General features: G+C 39.4%; 2 protein-coding genes across 7 annotated transcripts in view; one reads left to right on the forward strand and one right to left on the reverse strand.

The window, feature by feature from the left end:
- The window catches only part of CCNT2 (cyclin T2), a 25,936-nt gene extending 24,168 nt beyond the window's left edge, over positions 1-1,768 (forward strand). For both annotated transcript variants that reach the window (XM_085067096.1, XM_085067098.1), the window contains exon 10: positions 1,452-1,768. Coding sequence is in view for 1 of the 2 variants with exons in the window: in XM_085067098.1 (XP_084923224.1) it covers positions 1,452-1,474 (23 nt within the window). In the remaining variant the exon portion in view is untranslated. The remainder of the gene's footprint in view (positions 1-1,451) is intronic.
- On the reverse strand, positions 367-15,110 carry MAP3K19 (mitogen-activated protein kinase kinase kinase 19). Of its 5 annotated transcripts, XM_085067083.1 has the most exons (10): positions 14,498-15,110; positions 14,075-14,375; positions 13,122-13,192; positions 12,773-12,857; positions 11,733-11,974; positions 11,074-11,117; positions 6,528-8,975; positions 5,202-5,351; positions 4,281-4,978; positions 367-3,326 (listed from the first exon to the last, which is right to left on the reverse strand). In XM_085067083.1, the coding sequence occupies exons 3-10, from the start codon at positions 13,168-13,170 to the stop codon at positions 3,260-3,262; spliced, it is 3,783 nt and encodes a 1,260-aa protein (XP_084923209.1). In that variant the 5' UTR covers positions 13,171-13,192; positions 14,075-14,375; positions 14,498-15,110; the 3' UTR covers positions 367-3,259. The 5 variants fall into 5 exon arrangements, with proteins under 5 accessions (XP_084923209.1, XP_084923210.1, XP_084923213.1 ...); XM_085067084.1 differs by having other exon boundaries at positions 367-4,978; positions 11,733-11,859; XM_085067087.1 differs by having other exon boundaries at positions 367-4,978; positions 6,999-8,975.
- Between the last annotated feature and the right edge of the window lie 101 nt (positions 15,111-15,211).

A 15,211-nucleotide genomic window follows, 5' to 3' on the forward strand; every position in this document is an offset into this window, starting at 1 on the left:
TGTCAGGAGTATTCTCTCCCATTGCTACTGGACATGACTGTTTCTCTGGCTTCTGAAGTGGATATAGCAAATCCAAATCCAGTTTAAAACCTTAAAACTTTCAGTACTTGGGTTTAATTCTCCTGTATTCCTGCTCTTGTAGCAGCAACGTTTGTGTTGCCACATTTCAGAATTTATATTCTTTTGATAACACCTGTAAAATGTCTGAGCTGTCCCATGGTGCAGGTCCCTGTGGGAAGGCAAAAGTAGGGGAGAAAAGGCACTGGAGTGTGTGTCCTGGAGGCTCTTCCTTGGGGGAGCTCTTGTTCTTTGCTTGTGTGCAAGAACCAGAGGTTTGATAGGAGGGTGTAGAAATGGCATTTGTTCCTGCTGAGCTTTGGGGACAAACACTAATTTTGAACGTAAATAATATCAAGAGACCACGGGTTTTCTGGAAATAGTGTCTGCCTCCTTGGAAAGAGAGGTGGATGTGTGTATTTTGAGATGCAAATTTTTACATCATATTGCTGGTAGTAGTTCCAAGACCAGTGTAAAGTAACTGAGTTGGCCTGCCTGTGGCTCCTCCCTTCTGAGATACGAGCCACAGCTCAGCTGCCCGTGTGAAAGAAACACTGGCTATCCCTACAGTCATACCAGGACAGAGTTGTATATTCAAGTTGGGAGATTTTAGCTCCAAATCTTGAGCAAAGCTGCAGTCACAGCAAGTGCTTGGCAGCCTGCATGCACTGTAATAGGTTCTTCCTGGTTTCAGAAAGGAAGGCTGTAGTCTTCAAACCAGCAGGGTTTGCCTCACTCCAACACTATAAATAATGAAGCAGGAGTGACCCTGCTCACAGAGTTGCTCAGAGTGTCATGAAAAAAGCTGTTTTAAGGATTTCACACCCTTTCCCCTTGTTACATTGGATACCTGTAATTAGGCATCTGGAAAATCTCTTATCTCCTCAAGTAAGAAATATGCAAAGTTAGTCTTGTTTCTATACAGGCTCAGCCAAGTGACCCAAGGCTCCCCAGAGTAACACAGTGCTTGGTTTAGCTGGGCTGGGCCCTGGGCTGGGCTGCAGGCACAGCTCTGATTAAGCTGAAATAACTTTTTTGCAAGTCCTGGCCTTAAACTGCCACCTCATTCTTGAAGTCTGGTTAAACAAAAGCAAAAATGTGCTTTAACATTTTGATTAAAATCTCAGGTTCAAGTTTTACAAACCTCTAATGACTTCCTTTAGCGTAATTAGTGGATTAAATGTGACTGATTGTAAATAATTGGTAACCTTATTATTGGAGAACTCTAACAAGGTGTTAGTTTTTCTTAGAAGATGTGCATAAGAAGGGGGGTTTGTAATGCTGACCTTTTTAAAATCAATTATATATTCTAGAGCATTTCCATTCTGTCCCTGCTTATGACTATCATCTCAGTTTCATTTCATGTTAAATAAACCCTCATGTTTACTTTGCAGCTTTGTTGGAGACTCCACCTTAATCTGAGAAGAATTAGTACACATCATGGAATTATGTACATCCCACCTGAACTCACATGCCAGGGCTCCTACCTTTGTTCTGCAAGGTACTTTAACGTGAAGATACTTAACCATGATGTTGCCATGGATGTCTGGCATGAGCACCAACCAGTATTCCTCAAAAAGAGACTGTTAACTGCTTGAACTTTGAAGATTACTGTGATGTTAGGATTTCTCTTATACTGGCAACATGTTCTGTCATTGTTATGTGACATTATACCTACAGAAATTATTAATAAAGAATTTTGCTAGAAGTACTGATTTCTCTTTGCTTTTATGAAGTTTAGACTTAACACTCTGAAGTCAAACTACTGGAATAAAATGAAGTTTGAAAGCTGCTTAAGTAACTAAAATGTTTAGCACACAGAGGAAAGTTGGTTTTATATAAAACTTAGAACTTCCTTCTTTACCATTTGTACAACATAAATGTTCACATTACTGCTGCTGCTGCTGTCTTGAATTCTTGGGAGCTCAGGTCTGAACAGTTGCAGGGCTTTTACTGCCTCTCTTCCTGCAGCCTGGGTGCTCACAAAGACTAAAGGTTTACCCCATTTTGATAGGAAGAAGCCTTATCAGAAAAAGGATATTCTAAATACTAGTACCTGCTTTTTTGGCTTTGCATTATTGATACTTAATAATGCTTTTTGGATTTTATTTAATTTTGTGCAGTTAATAGTAGCTAGTTCTAGTACTTGTAACAATTCCTTTTGCAGTGCAGAGAATAACTGTTCCATCTTACCCAATTATAGGCATAGTACTCACTCAAGTTGTCTGAGAAACATTTTATGTTTTCAATGAGTATCAGCACCCCATGGGGACAGTAAGGAAGACAGAGCCACTCTTCAGTGTTACCACTGACATGACAAGGGACAACAGAACAACTTGCCCTTCAAACATAAAATCATTTTTTCCATGAGGGCAGTTAAAGACTGGAGCATATTGCCTGGAGTGGCTGTGGAGTCTCCATCCATAGGGATACTCAAAGCCCATGAGACAAGGGCCTGAGCAAGCTGCTTTAGTCAGTCCTGCTCTGAACACTGGGGCTGGGCCAGAGCATCTCCAGAGGCCTCTTCCAACCTCAACCTTCAGCGACCTGAAAGTGTCCCTAAAAGGCACTATTTCATTTAAAACAGGCAGTCCCATGGTTTAGATTGGTTCTCTCTTGTCATTATCACTACAGCATCTTGTAGTTATACCGGGCCTCAGGAACAAAGGACTGATCTATGTATGTAACAAGCAGTTATTCACCAGCTAAAAATTAAAGTGCCCACCCAGCTAGATAAAAGGGCCCATCTGACTGAATAAAAGCCTCAGTATGTTTTATGCCAGCAGGTGCTTTGAGGTTCCTATGGGATCATCACACTCAGTACTCATCTCCAAGCTGGAGTTTCCTGCAGAGCTCTCTGCCCATAGCATGTGTTCCAGAGGTTTTTACAGACATTCCAGCTTACCTGGCCTGTTGCATGCCAGTCATGGTGACTTTTTTTCCCTTTAAGTCTCTCCCAATACAACACATGGTGGCCTTGTGTTCACGTGAAGGTGTGAAGGAGTGCCCACTCCAATGAGCACAGGCATTGCAGAGCAGGGACTCTTTAATCATTGCTGCCTAGTAACAAACTCCTCACACACAGCTGCTCTCCAGTATTTCTGCTGTCACGTTAAGGTCCAGTTCCTTCTGGTCTTTTTTTCACATGTGAGAATCTTTTCCATGGAAAATGTGTACTCATTTGGCAAGAGCTTTGAAACATTCACTGTGTTCCTTTCACAAAGGGATGGTCCAGCAATTGCAGAGCAGAAGGCCGTTCATGTTGATCTCTGCATTAAAGGTTTCCCAAATTAGTACATAAAATGAATATGTATGCCTGGGATGTAATTGTAAAATCTAGTTGTATATTAGCCTATTATTATTATTATTATTTCTCCATTCACTACTCATTTTTAGGGTTTCTTTATAAAGCTGAAAGAAAGGATGGGAAGAAAGATAGAAAGGGAAAAGTCTGCTGGAATTTATGAATTATAAAACTGAAATAATTTATTATTAAAGAAATCATTACTTGTTCCCCTAAATTCCTTGCAAATCTTTGAGTGATTCTGCTAATTTGGCTATTTCAGGCACACTAAAAAGGTATTTAAGAAGGGTGATAAATTAGCTGTTCGAGCCTCTGTCAATCAGGTTGTCCTGTCACCTCCTATCAATGTCATGCATTTTAAGAAGCCCATGGCTTTGTTTAAAAGAAAACAAACACCACAAAAATAATTCTTAAAATGTGTGAATGCTAGTGGCTTGGGGATTTATAGAGAGAACTTTATGTTTCTAGTAAGTATGTATTTCCTGGACTGGCAGTGATAATAGATTTTTCTACTGCAGAAGATAAAAATTAAGTGAAAACTGTTCCATTTAGGATACTGTCCTTATAACAATTTGCCTGACACAAACCAAACTCAAACAATACTGGAACAGCAAAGCACATTAAAGAAACTTATCAAACATTTTGTCCAAAACCCAACGGTGCCATGTTTCTGCATGAAAATTACAGTGAAAGTAAATGAGTATAAGGCCTACAAAAAAGAGAATCTGTGAAGACTTTTCTATATCATTATAGAGAGTAAAGCCCTTTTATATATACTATTATCTAAAGGCCTTCCTGAAATGCCGAAAAGCATTTACAATAAAGTCATATATACCATAACCTAAACTGCCACCACCCATCCCCACAATACAAACTACTGGCATTTTTCCTTTGGTTCTCCAGTTCAAAGGCTCCATACCTGGTGAAGCAGGAGTGCACAAACTCCACTGCAGCGCTGGAGAAGCGATCGGGCAGGGAAGGCATCAGCCCCCTGTGGGCCCCGATGTAGAACATGGCTGCTACCCTGTCCATGGAGGCCAGAGGGGGTTTGCCTGTTGCCATCTCAAACACGGTGCAGCCAACGCTCCAGATGTCTGATTTCCTGCCATATCCAGACTCATTGATAACCTCTGGAGCCATCCAGTAGGGAGTGCCATGCACAGACCTGAGCAGCTCGCTGCGGGTGCCGCTGAGGCTGGCCCAGGCCAGGCGCCTGGCACAGCCAAAGTCAATCAGCTTGATTACCCCGTTGGGCATGAGCATCACGTTACTGCCTTTGATGTCTCTATGGACCACGCAGTTGTCATGCAAATATGCAACCCCTTGTAGAATTTGTTTGGTGTATTTACAAAGGACAACTTCTGGCAATGGCCCGAAGCGATTCAGAATACTGGAAATGGAGCCACCAGGAACAAACTCCATGAAAATGCTTAAAATGTTGTCTTCCAGGCAAGTTCCTAAATAAGTTACAATATTGTTATGCTTCAATGTCTTCAAAAGATCAACTTCCTCATGAAACTTCTGATACTCCTTTTCTGTAGTGAGTTGATCTGATGGATCCAAAACAACCTGTTTTACAGCTATTAACTGTCCCTGGCTTGTCAGACCGCAGTACACCTGTAGTGAAACCAGCACTTATTAAAACAAGACAGGAGATAAAACCTGAGTACTCGCTTATTTTAAATAGTATCTTGGTGTTTGTCATGTTTTGTGTCTCATTGTAAAACCCAAAATAATTAAATCATTTGATGAATAGGACAACAGCCATTTTTGAGATAAGGTGTAGCTCAGTGATGATCAGCACATCTTTTGAAAACTTAACTTAAAAACATTAACTTACTGTGCCATAGGCTCCCTTTCCAAGGACTTCTCCTCTTGTCCACATGATGGTATCTTTGTTAGCTAAACTGCTTCCTGGTAATTTAGTAGAGTCATCCAAGTTTAGAAGATCACTTTCTTCATTTGAAGCCAAAAAGGCTTTACTGTAACTCTGCTTGAAAGATGATGGTCAGTGTAGGGAAAAAGCAGAGAGGAAAAGACAGGCTTCATTTTGTCCCTACTTTTTTTATAAGGAGTAATATTTCCTGGTATGACTTTACTTCATAGATTATTATATATATACATTGCCCAGTTCATAGATAGAAGTGCTATACTAGGTAAGACTGTATAAGTATTTTCAAGTATAGACCACAACTGTGCATAACCAGAAGGTTACAGCATGACATCTTTTTCCACTGACACCAAGAGAGAAAGAGGACTTAAAAGAGCAGGATATATTCCTTTTTTTGGTCTCATAGCTACAGTTTGCTAAGCTGAAGGGTGAATATGGCTATCACCACGCTCTAAGTAACACATGTAACACAAGTCTGATTAAAATAACAGAGACATAACTTCACAGGAAGAACAGACTGCGTCATAAAGATGGCAATAATTATTCCATCTAGCCATGGATTTCCCTGGGAGAAGTGAAAATGGAGTTATAATTGGCACCTGTGTTGGCAGAAGCATAAGGGAGTGTATGAATATCTAGTGAAAGAAATTTCCTTATAAATTTGTAATTTAAATAGACAAAGAGCTAACAGGGCTGAGGAGTACTGATAAACACTTTAGTAGAAGAAGGCACTTAAGTGGCCTAGGTGCCAAAATCTGGGCCTTCTGAGCTTGAAGTTTTGATTCAACATTAATTAAACAGGGTAAGTCTGTCTGATAAGTAAATACTTGTAGTTCATACCTATAAAAGTATCTGGTTGGACACAGATTCAAGGTAATTGCCCTTTTGGATATACAAGGACTATTTGTAGTGTCTTTTCATATTTCTTAGCTGTCAAGATCTCCAGCTTTTGCCTTGCCTGAAAACCTTTTTCTACAAGCTCTTCAATTAAAATAGCCTATTCTCTTTGTTCACTACAATTTCTCATTTTATATAAGTTTTGACAACTATTCCTGTCATGCCTTAGTACCTTCTGGCTTGTGTCCTGACATGCAGCCTCTAACATGGATATATTCAACAGAGCACTGGAATAAGTAGAATCAGTGGGCAGCTGGCCCAAGGAAAAGAGACTTGAAAAGTCTCTTTAATAAGTACATATTTCCCCTTTCTCATCCAAACTTGTGTGGAGCATCACTTAAAGGATTTAGCAAGTTACAAAAAAAAAATTACTTTTACCTTCTCTAGAGCACTACTTACTATTGCTCCATCTCCATTCATCAAATTTTCTTCTTCTTCAGTATATGTGTTTTGCATTTTAGAACATGTATATTTTGTTCTTGAGGAGTTGATGTCTTTTTCTTCAAGCATTAGCAATTCTTTGGCCAGACAGCAAAGCAATTCATCAGTCACATCTTTAGTATCTGACCAAGAAAAACTGTTTTGACTTGTCTGGAAACTGGGGCTTTTGGCATTTTTTGTCCAGATCACTGAAGGCTGAGGGAATTCCTTTGCCAAACCACTGTTTTGAGGTGTGTTTGCCCAACTGTGATCTAATATTTTTGTAGGGGATTGACATTCCAGTCTATCTGAAAAGGGCAATTCACATTTATTGTAAGACTTGAAGGAGGCCTGGGCTGAATCCCAGCCTTTACCACCATCCATATCCCCCATGCACTGGGGCACAGAGATGTCCTGCTCTGCTGTTACCAGACTGCCACTTGGAGCAACACATTCTCTGCAGTCTTTATCCCTGAACTGAAGGAGATCCTGGCTGCAGGCAGCAGCTCTCTGATGGTTCGATATATCGTGGCTGTCTAACAACTGCTCCAAAGAAACTTCTTCAATAGTTGGTAGGTTTGAATCTGAAAAAAATTCATTTTGCTTAGTTGACTGGGGAAGCTCTTCTAAAAATGTAAGCTGATGGTCTGTGTCTCTGTGAAACAATGCTGTGCTACTCGAAGTGTTTTTCTGAAAATCCAAATCAGAAGTTGTTACATTTTCTTGCTCTATGTTGCTGTCACTCAGCTTGGTCCTTCCGTCCTTTTTGAGTAAAATTTTCTGCTTTTGTTTAGTGCCAGGTGTGCTCCGCTTTGGCTTGGAATGTGTTTTCTTTTGAGTGTTTCTGACTCTGCTGCTTTCTCCCCCTTTACTGCAGGTAGATCTGCAGGTGCATCTCCCTGCTGGAGCAGAATAAACACCACTATAAAACCTGCTCTTGTGTTGATCGAGGTCTCGCATGCGGGAATAGACTGGAGTTCCAAACATTTCGTAGATACCCGGGCCTTGGTCATTTGAATTTATTATTGTGAACATGTCAGTGTATTTCAGATCTACAAAATCTGAAGCAGATGCTGCACGAGGCAGAGAAAGTGGAGTAATGTGCTTCTTTAAGACAGCTGAATTCTTGCAACTGCAGGAGCAACTTTGCTTTTTAAGTTTCTGAGCACTCTGAGCAACATGGCCTTTGTCTCCTCGAGTGTTTTTTTTCTGATGCTTCCTGGAAGTCTCAGGTTTCATTTTTGTCAATTCCAAAGACGGAACAATCTGACTCTTGGCATTGTATTTTGTGGTAACCTCATCAGAAGCAATTAAGTCTTCAGATATAATTATCTTGTTATTAATTTTAGATTTTGATGAATATTTCTTTCTATTCATCTTTATTATATTTTTATCATTTTCTTTGTGTGCAAGAACATCGAAGCTCTGAGTAACATGAGGAGGCAGAGTACAGACACCACCCTTTTTTGTGGCAGGCTGTTCAGCAGTGTGTGGCTCCCTGGCTGGCTCTTGTTCAGAGAGTGTAACATGAACAACAGGTACGAGCTCACTTTGTTCTTCTGAAGTTGCTTCTGACATTGGTTCTTTTTCTGTTTCAGATTCAGAGAGACAGACATGATTTTCGGACTGTTTTCCAGAGGGATCTTGGACATATCCTCTGGGAATTACTGCAACTACAGAACTATCTTGTAAGGCTTGGTAGGCCTCCATCACTTCATTTTTACAGGAAGAATCTAAATCATGATTGTAAAGCACAAAGTTGGCACTCTCAGCATCTTCATGTGATCTGTAATCCAGTATCATCTCTGCAGCATTTCCTTTTTCCAGAGCAGTGCTACAGCAATTCTCTGCTCTGTTTTCCTTATTGCCAGCTCTTGAGGCATTGCTGTTGCTTGACACTGTAAATGTTGTCTGAGCTGTAAATATGCCACAGTTCACCAGAGCATTATTTGAGCTCAGGTGGGGATAACTCTGATCACAGCACTTGGCTTGGGTCATAACATCCATGTTCTCACAAACCACTGAACACTGGAACTTCACCTGCTCATTCTCAGTGTGGACAGCTACATCAGCTTCCCTCCAGTTTAAATGGCTTTGGATTTCTTCTTTCTTGTGGATGGGGTACTTATCCCAGTCACTCATGCTGAAGTAGCACAAGTCTTTCACTGGAGTGGATTTATCAGAAATTATGGCCATGACCAATTCTGATGACTTTTCACCATGCCTTTTTAATAGGTTGTCTAATTGATACTGATGAAATTTAGTAACTGGTTTTATAGGCTGAGGAATAGAGTTCATAACATTTAAAATAGTTCTGATGTTGCTGCTTTCATTGACAATATCATCCTCTAAAGGAGCAAGATGAATTGTTCTTACAGGCTGACATGTCAGTGGTGGCAAATGAAACTGTAATTTCCAGAAAAAAACATTAATAATGTGCTATACCACAGATACAGATAAAATCTAATCACTAAGAACAAATTAGACAAGGAGAAAAAATCAGAAAAGCATTATTCTTTTATATATTCCTATATTACACCTATTATGAATTGTAATATCAGACTCCTGAGAAAATACATCATTTTTCTCACATTTATTACATTAATTTTCTCACATCCAGAACTACTTCTAAGTATTTTGTAGTACAGAGAGTGGGATCTTCTGCTTTAAGGCACAAGTCATTCTCCATAATTTAAAAACTGTAAGCTTTGTCCACACATACAAATCATCTTGTCAGTTATTTACTCTGTCTTATGGCACTTCACATGTTTGGCTAGAGGAATTCAAAGGCTGGCCAGTGGCTTCGTGTGCCAGTGTTTCTCTCTTGCTCTCCCTAAATGAGAGCACCACTCTTAAGCTGATATTTAAAGTCTTTTTATGTAACCCTCCAATGTGTACTGACACCATTAATCATATTCCCAATGGAACCAGAGCTCATGTAAGTAATTTTTCGAAAGGAAAACTAGACTATTAGAACAGAATGCTATTGCATCCCTGGAGAAAACAATTATAAAAAATTATTTATAGATTTTAAGATACATTTTATTAAATCTAAACATATAGATCCATAAACCATGTTAAATGGCCAGAGATTTAGCTCACAGTTTTAGGTACACTGGAAGACAGCACAGTCTGTGCTCAAGTTTCAGTGAAGTGAAATGGATGAAACCAAAGGCCATTTTCATGGGGCAGCTGACACAGAAGTCTGTTGGGTCAGGGATGTGTTTTACTATTCCTCCCTTCTTCCTTCTCTTCCCATCACATTTGCTGAAAGGTACCATGTACATTTGAAGGAATACAAATCAGAGAAACTGAGTACTTCCTTCTGACTATTCAGATGAACAGGGAGAATAATTTTCTGAAAATAGTATTTCTGTTCTTTATTTTATAGGAAATGTATATTTTTACACAAATGAATGCAATAGAAATAATCACACAGTCATCTGCTCTCATTTGCATGTCTATATTCAACATCAGTTTGCAATCTGCAGGAAATTTTTGTTTGCATTCCAAGGGCAAACTGAGGTTTGACCATGCCAGGAAAAGCAATGTGTGTTGGTTTGAAATTCACAGTTCTGAAGGCTCTGTGTAGCCTGCATGGCATTAATTTGAATGCTCAGTTTATCCTAAAGGATACACCTCTAGGAACCACCAGAGCCCAAGACATGAAAAGAAGCTGCATTAAATTAAACTGAGGTTAGCTAAATTATTTTTCTTAAATACTGCCCTCCATTTCAAGTGTTTTTTTCCCATAACCCTTTTTATAATCCTGTGTCAGAACTTTTGCTCCTACTTCTATACTTTTTTTTTCCTGTGCCCAGTTGTATTCTGTGATGGGTTCAGTGAAGTTTATATCCAATTCAATGAGTTGAGTCTACTGTAGAAAAGGCTATTTATTAATATAAACAAAAGTAAAATTCACTTTTTTTCTAAATACAATGTATTTAGTAGTGTAAAGCGTTGAGATGTTAAATTGTACGCTTGTTTCTATGTAAAAAAAATTGTCTAATCCTATTTATCCATATCACACAATCTCATGTCAAATGTGTTTTATCCTAAGAGATTATTTTTATTTGCTACCACAATTGATTTCATCAACCATCTAATATCAAGACTATTTTAGAATTCATATTAAATTTTAAATTATCAGTCAAAAAGAGTGTTGGGGGTTTTGGCAAAACTAGATGTCTAATTTCTTTATCATATTGGATGCGCATCTTAATGAACTTGCACATTTCAATTTTAAAAAGTTTTATATCTTTTTGAACTTTCAACCTTTTATCCCTCAAAATCCCTGATTTTACATCTTACTGGCAATTGTACATCTGAAGATTTGCTGACACACAGATATATATATATATAAAATAAAGCTAAAAATAATTCTTTAAAGAACCCACCGCAGACTAATCTAACTGCCACCACAACTTCTGTATTTCTATTTTTAAGGTTTTGAAAGGATATAATAATTTTGCCAGTGATCATTTTATACATAATGTCCTCTTACCTCAGACCTCTTGTTCCTGGTTTTTAGCATTGTCACATTTAACCCTTAAAAGCCAAAACAAATGAAATATTAATTTGATGTTCTTAAACAGACTACAATTCTCATTTATAAATTAATTTTAAGTTGTATGCTCAAGGGTCAAGGATCTGCCTGTAGTTGCAGGACTTTGCTATAAATCTGCAGTGCAGAAAAAGGTTGTAGGTTGAAATTTAATTGTGATACTGAAGTTTGCACTTCTATTTTCTATAGAAAACTATAAAATACTGTAATTTTAAAATATTTTGACACTAATAAATAAATACTTCTCAATTTCAGATGTTTGCTAGCTACAGTATGTAGCTAATTAATACTGCCAGTATGAGGGAGAAAGAGATGCCATCACTCCAGCTACAGGGAATTACACTTCACATTTGTGGGCTCAGTTTCATTACACAGAGTACCAGGAAGGGTGAAGTCTGCTGTTGCTTCTCTTCATGTCCTTCATTCAGCAAACACACATATATAATTAATGGAGAGGGCTGGCATGGCTGAAGTCTGTATGAAGTCCAACAGGCATAAAGGCAACTTTAAAGGAAAAGGACTTCTAAGGCTTTGCCCTCTAATATGATAACCAATATATTACTTTATATTAAATCTGGGATTTTTAAAGTTGAACTTACTTTGCTGTATTTGTGCTTTTATTATCTGCAAAGTATCTAAATCCATAAATGATTTTGAAATGTTAGATTCTGGGCATGAGGTCTGTAGCAGAAAACTGAAGTCAAAGCCACATCCCATGTTCTCTTCCTTTGGGAAGAAAGGTAAAGAAGTGTGATGTCTCCTGGGTGATGCTATCTGATTTTTACTTGAAAAACATGCCACTTGTTGGTCTGGCCATGGTCTGGATGTTGGTGCTATTTGGCTAAAAGGCAAAACAAACAAAAAAAACCAAAATACAGAGCCAAAATAAGTGGAAAGAAACAATTCAAACAATCATGACTGGTGAAGAATAACAAGAAGTTTGTAAGATCCCAGAATGCCAAACTATCTTTTATTTATCTGTGAAGTTGTGACTCTCCTTGGAAACATCTGACTGCAATGCAGAGATTGACTACAAGTGAGAATGAATGATAAACAATGTTGATGAAACAACAACGGGAATGGAAAAACACATTGTTTGCCTTCCCCTTCTTGACAAAAATTGATTGCTTCCAGTGTGTAGTTTTTACGAATCATCAGGAGAGTGTGTCAGAAGAATTCTGAAGAACAGATGTGCCTTTGTTACTTATAAAATATGCCATGGCCTACCTGAAAAAACAGAGGCTGTGTGCACAAGCCTCAGATTTCTGCTACCTGTTTTCTAAGAATGAAAAATCTGGAAAAAGATGAATACTGTGACTTAAAAGAGGTACAAAAGTACAGTCTACGTGCATCTTAAAGCCGTATACAAAATAATTGTCTGGGTTTAATAAGTCAAATGCTGATGTAAAACCATATATCATGTTTTTTTAATTGTATGAAATAATTTATTCATCTAATGCAATATCCTGCCTCAGTAGTGGCCAATAATTGACATTGGGAAGAGATAAACACTACACAACATATAGGACCATATATAATGCCTAGCACTAAGGAAATATTTTTCTTCCTCATAGACTACTACATCCTTTGTTCCCACTTATGCATACCCAGCTGAAAATTAAATACTAATACTACTTACCTGTTTTTTTCTAGAGCTTTGTCCAACTGGTGCATTTCTTCCTTTATACTGTCTGCATTCTGAAAAGCAACAACACTTCCACAACCTGCAGCAATACATCAATATTTGCATAAAAGGAGTTTAATTCACTGAATGAACACATTGCAAATGCAGTTATTTTGAGGTATTAAAATATTATTGTAAAGAAGTACAGGGAGTAACTATCAGGAAAAGAAACAAGAGCAAGTTACACTTGACTAATTTTTATAATTTATTGAGATGTGAATGCACAACTTTTAATTCTTTTTATTTCTTTGGTAAGTTTATTAATTCAATGTACTATAAAAGCAAAAGTGCTAAAAAAGACTACCTTTTTTGCTTCTCCTCTTATTTTGTTGGTTGTCAGACATACTGTCCATAAATGTATTAATGTCCAGAAACCTGAAAAGAATATTTTGTTGATTTCCAACTCACATATACAAAGCATTAATTTATATTTCATTATTTAAGAGCCATAAGTAAGACAAAAACATTTTTAAGTACTTGAAATTTTTTAAAGTACTATAATTTAGCATCTCATACCCCTTCCTGTGAATGCATAGAACCAAACAGCTCAGACAGTTTCTAGTGCTCAAACTACAACGTATGTTGAGTTTGACTTGAAAGGGCTTTACTCTCAATTAGAAGACTGTGATGAACCTTTCCCAAGACTAATCAGCAATAACTGTGGGAAAGAGCTGGCTGTCACCCTCCTGGTCCATACAGCTGTGTGTAGATAATATTAATCCTGCTGAGAGTCAACACCACTCTTGGCTGTAGTGAGTGTGCTGTGAGCTGCTTCACAATTATAAAAACATCAACCCTCTTTTTCAAGATCAAACTCCAACAATACCATGATGACAGTGGCAAAACCACAGAACAATCAGAAGAAGAAACAAAGAAGAAACATGAAAGGGTAAAGTCAAAGGATTGGGAGTTTTTAAAATCTAAAAGAAAATTAATCCCAGTTAATAGTTTTGATGGATTTGGGAGTCTTCCTGAAAAACATAGTGAACTTCGGTTTTTCAAGTGACAAGGATATAAATTAAAGACAGTGGAAGTAGCTATAGAAGAAGCTATAGAAGCCAGCAAAAAAAGTAGCTTTGGAAGCCAGCACTCTTGATGTCTCATGCTAAAGACCAGATAATCCATTAAAATGTTCATCCCATTGTGTCTAAGAGTCACATGGTGAACTCCTACAAGCCTTCCAGTTTTTTTTGGATACACAAAAAAACCCTTCAAAATAATAACTGAGAATGTTCTGTGAAAATACTTAAATCTTACCTGTTGCTTCAGAAGTGAAGAACGAAGGAGGCACAGCAACCCAAAGGGAAGTTACAGCGCATTTTCAGCTCTCAGATGCCTTCCTTTGCTGGCCAGCGAGGAATTCGACAGCAATTACACACACTTTGATTTTATTTTCGCGTGTTTGCCCGACTGCAGGGATCATTCCTGAGGCAGGCTCCACTGCAGGCAGCTGCAGCTCCGCGGGGCTGTTGAGTTTACACGATGTCACCCAGGTAACTTCCCTCACCCCCGGCGGGAACGTGGCTTGGAGGAGTTTAGTTCAGAGAGCAGCAGTGACCTGTGAAAGCAAACACAGCCGAGCTAAACGGCAGCACTTTAAGCTCTAATCACAAGTTCTCTCAGCACACAAATCAAGCCCTATCTCTACTTTCTGTTTGCCTCCATTTGTGCTTTTAGTACCTGATATGTTTCCACGTCATTTTAACTTCGCTCTCAGTCCCCTCACCTCATCGCTCTTACGAGTATTTGCAATCGCCTTTCTAGCTGCAGATTTTAAGTATATTTCCTCTTCTTTTTTAAGTAACAGACTGTGCTAAGCGGCAAGAAGGGATAAAAGAGGTAGAGTGGGGCTCAAGCTGAGTTAAAAGGGTGTTTAAGGGAGCTGCTCTGCTGCATGCCAGAAGGATTTGTCGCCGTTCCCCGGGTGACACAAGCGAAGGGGAAGGCTTTGGATGAGGCGGGAGCAGGGGCACCAGCCATGAGGGCTGGCTGACAAGGGCTGTGTTACTCGTGCACCTGAAGGAGCTCTTCTCGGCTGTCCCTGACGGAACCGGACAATCCGTGGGAGCAGCCCTGCCTCAGCTTCGCTCCGGCGTGAGGCGACAGCTGGCATCACCGTGAGGGACTTCAGCCCGCCGGGAAAGAGATGCGGGGCGGGGAGCCCGGGGCGGCGAGAGCCGGGCCGTGAGGGAAGACGGGCTGGGAGGGAGACCAGAAGGGACGAGCCGTGAGGGAGGTCCGGGCTGTGAGGAGCCCGGGAGTGAAGAGCCGTGAGGGGAAGCCAGGCTGTGAGCACCCCGGGAGTGAAGAGCCGTGAGGGGAAGCCAAGCTGTGAGGAGACCAGGAGGGACGAGCCGTGAGGGAGGCCCGGGCTGTGAGGAGCCGTGAGGGGAA

Source organism: Lichenostomus cassidix, chromosome 7, assembly GCF_008360975.1.
Source record: "Lichenostomus cassidix isolate B80296 chromosome 7, HeHo_3.0, whole genome shotgun sequence".
NCBI classification, from domain to species: domain Eukaryota; kingdom Metazoa; phylum Chordata; class Aves; order Passeriformes; family Meliphagidae; genus Lichenostomus; species Lichenostomus cassidix.

Coding starts and splice junctions, on each gene's coding strand:
- MAP3K19 (XM_085067082.1), bottom strand. CDS start 13,170: ATGGACAGTATGTCTGACAACCAACAAAATAAGAGGAGAAGCAAAAAA. Junction 11,975..12,772: donor AAAGCTCTAGAAAAAAACAG/GTAAGTAGTATT, acceptor TTTGCCTTTTAG/CCAAATAGCACCAACATCCA. Junction 4,979..5,201: donor GAAAGGGAGCCTATGGCACA/GTAAGTTAATGT, acceptor GTTTCACTACAG/GTGTACTGCGGTCTGACAAG.